Here is a 5,786-nt window from a genome sequence, read left to right on the forward strand (position 1 = left end):
AAAAAAAAAAATCAAACTTAATAAATAAGACAGAGTAATGTAATAATGATTCACTATGTACTTGTATATGAATCTAATGGTTAATTATGCCTACTTCCACTGTTTTCGATTTCAAAAACTAACAATATCAACCCCATTTTCAAGTTCGACAATGAAGTTACGGTTTACAAGCAAGCGGCGGAGCTCGGAAGTCGGAAGGGATGATGCTGTTAGTTTCTGAAACCAAAAGGGGGTGGAGTGAGATTTTCCTTAGGCATGAAGGGGCAGGGAGGGAACCACTAACTTTGTACAAATACAAAGCTACAGAGAAGTATATATCTTATTGCCTTAACAGAAGTAAAGAACATCTTAAGTTATTTTAGGTTAATTATTTAAAGCAAAGTCGTGATTTTCCCCTTTCTAATTTACAAAAGCTTTGAAATTGCACGAAGTTTGTTTGACCATGTAATGGATGGACATCTACATCTTCAACTACATAGAGGGTGTGTCTTGTAATTTTGAGTGGGATTCTCATCTCTGCAGTTTAGCTATCATCATCAATGGTTGTCATTAGCGTGGGAATTTGGCCATGATCAACAAAATCAATCTTGTTAAGTCTCAAACAGCATAGAACTTTTTCTGGCAGCTCTTCTGGCTTCTGCGCCTGTTTAACGGCAATGACGGTTAGTCAAGAATGAGTTTAGTTTTCTACTATTCTTTTATGTTCGTTCATTAGTTGAGTCGAAACTCTCGAGCTTATTGATGGAAATGCAATGAAGACTGTTTGGTTACCTGGATGGTTAAACCCACGTCAAGTACTCCAGTTTTCAAACGTTCCCGAAATGCGTCAAGTCCCTTTCTTGATATGTAGCTGAACCGGTGAAGGTCAAGATCGATCTCGAAGTAATTCGGGCCCTGCATGAGAAGAAGAAATTTGAGTCTCATAGTGACTGATGTGTAACTTTTCCCACTTTCTCACAGGCTTAACATTTGCAGGCAATAGAGAACAAGGAATTTATGCTCTAGTTCTACCTTGTAAAAATTGTGCTGAGGGCGAGAAAGGACTGGTTTTTCATTATAAGCATTGATGAGTTTCCTTTCGGTAGAGCTCAAGTTGAGATCCTCAGGATTAATCAATCCAGCCAAAATCTTTAGTCTTTCTCTGAAAGGAACAACGGAGTCTTTTGCAAATCCTTTAACCCTTTCCATTTCATCCTCGACCAATTTCTGCAGTAAAGACAAATCGCCAACCAATAAATAAAAAATCCATAAGCACATATCAATGCTCGATGCAACATTTGCTACATTTGAACTTCTAAACTGTCTAAAGAATGTGTCCGATAAATATATCAGAGAATGAAAATACATCCGATCTGCTAATTCATGGGGTAAATTACATATTTTAATGCTGTTGAGAAAGCACTTGACGAAAACCTTAAGCTATTAGATATATAAGTCTTAACAAATGCTATATCGTCTTCTCTCAACAATTTGAGATAATAGAGTTTGGCTATTGTGTTCATGCAAAATCAGTGTATAGATATGCCTTTATGCACATTCCTTCCATCAACGACAATATATACAGAAATGACAAGCCCTTGTTGAGTCCTCGGCCTGGCTGAGTGAAAGTTTTCAACCAATCCACGATACTACATGCTAGAATTAGCACTAACTAACAAGTTGCTCTAGTAATTCTATTTTTACTTCAAATTATGAAGAACAAATACATATCCGCTGGTAAAACCAACAAAGAATTTGAGAACTACAGGAGGTTTTAAAACCATTTATGCAAAGCAACAAACAGAACTAGCTGGATGGCTTAAAATGAGGTTACCTTGATGCTCTCTTGATAATGGAGAGATATATCTTTCTCAAAGTTCTCGGAAAGTTTGAAATATAGAACAAGGCTCATCCCTTCACCATCGCTATCTCCAAGGAACATTGCAGCGGGATAAGTAGGCAACTGCCAAGGGACATAAGAAATGATAAGATATATGATACTAATTGGCAAAATTACAGTTTGATAACACAACAAGACAGCGCCATCAACCAAATGAAATACAAGAAAAGAAAGCAAAGAAGTAACTACTGAATAATCATATAAAATAAGTACCTGAATATTTACAATCAAAAGTGGAGGGACGCTCCCGTCTGCTTTCACATTAGGAAGCTCAAGATGCTGTGCAATGTGATTTACCTTTCTTGGGCAGACAAATAGGTCAACACCTATTGGTACGTACGGACAGTGATCTGGAGCTGGAGACTTTCGCTTATCTCTGCAAAGTAGATTAGGTAATTATAACCTTACTGTAACAAAGAAACACAAAACAGAAAATCTACTGATTGCATATGCCTTGAAATCCATTCAAGGGTGATCAAACTATGTCAATTGCATACTTGAAATATGACTCGCCACGGAGTTTAAAAGTTGATGGTGGGATTTCTGACCAACACCCTGGAGATGGCTTCTCTTGCATGCAACGTGGAATTATGAATCCAGCCTTGGGTCGATACACGAATCTTTTTGAAGCACCTGCATGTATACCATAACATTTGATATTTTATCAAAGCTGGTTGTCATATTATAGTCACTAAAACATGATGAGGATAAATCCTAAGTTTGAGGTTCAGGTCCATAACCAAAGAAGATTCAAACCTTGAATACGCAAGTTGTTTAAAGGGTCCTAATCCATAAAAAGTTGAAAGGACTTGAATACTTACATAGTTCAGTAGTCTCTTCTCCATCACATGATCTCCTCTTAAAAGAAAGCCTGAAAACTGCTGATTTCTTTCTTTGAGGCTGTGGACCTGAAATTGCTGAACTCAAACTCTTGTCACCGAAACTTACAGTAGGTACCACCCGAGCCAAGCCTGATTTCAGGTTGTTCTCTTCAGAGTCATGTCTATCATCTATTAGACCTTTAAAGCTTCCATAACAATGATCTAATACTTTCTTCCTATTGCTGCAAATTTCATCAGTCTTCCCCAAGCGTGAAAGGTCATCTTTGCTCAAATATTTGTCCGCTTTACCTCTATCTATTTCTACATAACTCTCATGGTACTCTTCATATTGACCCTCGTCGTCCATAATGCACGCAGAACTTTCGTACTGAACCACTTGGCCATCTGAGATGTTCCCGATTGTATTACCCACTATCGGAAAACCATCTATCGCGAAAAAGAAAAAGAAAAAACCACCAGAAACAACTCAGATTTATGAAGTAGTTCACCTTTTTTGGTGCTAATAAAACAATACTTCAATAAGTTCATGAAACAAAGGAGAAAAAAGCTGATTTTATCTTCATTGTATGAATGTATTTGGGAACAGACTGATTTTAATTACCTCCATGCACACTACTGTAGTCTTCGTCTGAATCGGATTCCAGAATACTGACTGAGTCGAACCAAGCATCCTCTTGGCAAATTACTGTGACCACCAACAATATAATCAAATTTCATTAAGCTATATGGTCAAATATATGTTTAGCGAAGAAACTTCAAGTCAATACTGCCAATTGTGAAATAAAAAAAATAAAAAATCATGCTCTAAATTATCAATAGAAAAAGTAAGCCACAGATTATTTGACGAGTTATATATTGATATTGAACAAAATATAAGTACATACCATTTGCATCAAGTTCTCTACTAAGGTGCCATTGCAACTGCCTTAGATGGAATGTCGTATTGGGAAGCTCAGATCTTTTGCCAGCATCCATATGCACATACTGACTAACAGCGAAATCTGCTACACGAGATCCTGAATCACGACTCTTTTTCTTGGTGGCATCAACAACAGAATTGGAAACTTTCCGGTGCCATTTGGAGAACCGGTATCTCCGCCGCCTCCTTACTTTCATACTGTGTACTGGTGTTGATGCACAAATGCCCATTATGACTAGCTCACTACAGAATCCTGCAAACAAAATCACATTCTCCATTAGAGATGCCAACCAACCTCACAAATCTATCATGCTCTATTGCAACCAATATGAAAACACACACAATGTTTCATTTCTCAAGATGGTTTCGAAAATCATTTTCGCATAATTCGCCTATTCGAATCATCATCCTACAATTATCATGTATAAAACAAACCTCAAAATATGCTTGAGATCAACCAACCAATGACAATAAGGAAACCTAATATGCAATTGCAACCAAGTAACAACCAATACAGAAGCAAATATATTAGGATTCAAACTTACAGTAATCTTCAACTACAACATCATTTTCATCAAGGAAAGTGAACCAATCAGGCAACTACAAACATCATTATAACAAATGATTTTTTTTTTTATTTTCCCCCAGAATAGATTTAAACTTTGTCTCCTAAAAGTTACAAAATTGAAGTCAAAAAGAGGAAGAGCAAGGAAGAGAGGTACTCTCTGTTCATCAACAGAGAAGCTTCTGTTTTCACATTTTTTTATATAAAAACTAACAATGGGAAAGTTTCAAAACGGGTCCACATCTAAGCTATAAAGAAGACAAATCAACAAATAAAATTGGGAATAAACATGCGCACAACTACACTTTTTTTTAAAATTAAAAATCAAATGGCCCACATTAAATGTACAAAGTAAAAAAAAAAAAATTAAATTACATTGCATGCATTAACAAGAATTTCAAGAAAATCCCAGAAACATGAACCAGAAAGGAAACGTTTTTAAAAAGCAAATTACATACCTGAAGCTTTTGCTTTTTTTTTTTTTTTTAGATTAAAAAAAAAAAAAGAAAAACAACTAAAACGAAAAAAAAAAAAATTCAATTTCACTCTGTCTCTCCCTCCCTCACGACCCCACAGGGAGAGAAGAGACGAAACTGGGTTCGGGTTCGGGTCCGACGACGACGTGCGGACGAGGTCGGATCCCGGTATAAAAAAACTAAAGGCTACGAACCGGCAGACAGGGCTATTATTTAGTATTCTTCTTCTTCTCCCCTCTGTAGTTCTGTAAGAATTTTAACAAAAGAAAAATTTATTAAGATTTTATTACAAGAACGTGAAGTTCGATTATTTATTTTTTTAAATTTAAATATATTATAATTATTATTAATTAATTAATTACTAATTTTTATTACTTGGGTTTTGTTTTTTGTCCCCTTGAATTTGGGTAACTTGTTCGAAATTTCGCTGTCAAAGTCATAAGTTTGATCGTAGTTTGTTGAGGAGCTGCCACGTCAGCTGTCAGTCAATCTATTTAACTGACTTTTTCACTCGTCTGATCTGGCTTCCGGTATTTTCAGTTTTTATCTTCTCTTCTTTACCCATTTTAACCTCCGTAAATACATTTTACTTTTTTACACTTTTACCCTCATCGTCACTCATTTTTTTTAATATGGAAACCGTTCAATAAAATAACTAATTTGAGCTAAATAATTTTGTTCCTTGAAGTTTACTTCAAGAACAGTTAGGTCCAGTAAAATCTGAAAGTAACACTTAGGTCCTTATTAGTTAAAAACCTAAAATATCCTTGATATTATCTTATGTTAATGACATTATATTTTAATCAAATTTATTTTGAATATAACAAATTCTGTTTATTTTGAATTTATTTATTTTTATTTTATTTTATTGAATAGTTGACTGCATGATTAGATTAAAGTCAACAAATTTAACGGCTATGAGATCTACAGATACAGTACAGTTAAATGGAATTTGAAGATCTCAGCCGTTAAACCAGTGTTATTAATTGTAATTTCTTTTACAAAGTCAAATTAAGTACATGTGACATGTTTAATGCAATAATTAATTAATTAATTAATTAATTTTTTCTTTAATATTTTATAATTTAATTATCAAATTATTGGA

General features: G+C 34.8%; 1 protein-coding gene across 3 annotated transcripts; it reads right to left on the reverse strand.

Annotated features, from left to right (window-relative positions):
• Window positions 1-301: 301 nt before the first annotated feature.
• LOC116112088 lies at window positions 302-4,931 on the reverse strand. Of its 3 annotated transcripts, none has more exons than XM_031398284.1 (10): window positions 4,664-4,931; window positions 3,606-3,893; window positions 3,323-3,406; window positions 2,701-3,147; window positions 2,377-2,512; window positions 2,093-2,255; window positions 1,814-1,942; window positions 1,012-1,206; window positions 772-894; window positions 302-643 (listed from the first exon to the last, which is right to left on the reverse strand). In XM_031398284.1, exons 2-10 carry the CDS (start codon window positions 3,868-3,870, stop codon window positions 524-526), a joined length of 1,662 nt encoding a protein of 553 aa, XP_031254144.1. In that variant the 5' UTR covers window positions 3,871-3,893; window positions 4,664-4,931; the 3' UTR covers window positions 302-523. The 3 variants fall into 3 exon arrangements, with proteins under 3 accessions (XP_031254144.1, XP_031254143.1, XP_031254145.1); XM_031398283.1 differs by lacking the exon at window positions 4,664-4,931 and adding an exon at window positions 4,186-4,394; XM_031398285.1 differs by lacking the exon at window positions 4,664-4,931 and adding an exon at window positions 4,076-4,126.
• Window positions 4,932-5,786: the final 855 nt, after the last annotated feature.

Source organism: Pistacia vera, unplaced genomic scaffold (assembly GCF_008641045.1).
Source record: "Pistacia vera cultivar Batoury unplaced genomic scaffold, PisVer_v2 Contig656, whole genome shotgun sequence".
NCBI classification, from domain to species: domain Eukaryota; kingdom Viridiplantae; phylum Streptophyta; class Magnoliopsida; order Sapindales; family Anacardiaceae; genus Pistacia; species Pistacia vera.

Excerpts from the sequence above, each read along its gene's own strand:
- LOC116112088 (XM_031398284.1), bottom strand. The coding sequence starts at position 3,870 with ATGGGCATTTGTGCATCAACACCAGTACACAGTATGAAAGTAAGGAGG. Across the intron at positions 2,256-2,376 it reads CGTGGCGAGTCATATTTCAA|AGATAAGCGAAAGTCTCCAG; the intron begins GTATGCAATTGA and ends TCTACTTTGCAG. Across the intron at positions 1,207-1,813 it reads ATTATCAAGAGAGCATCAAG|AAATTGGTCGAGGATGAAAT; the intron begins GTAACCTCATTT and ends TCTTTACTGCAG.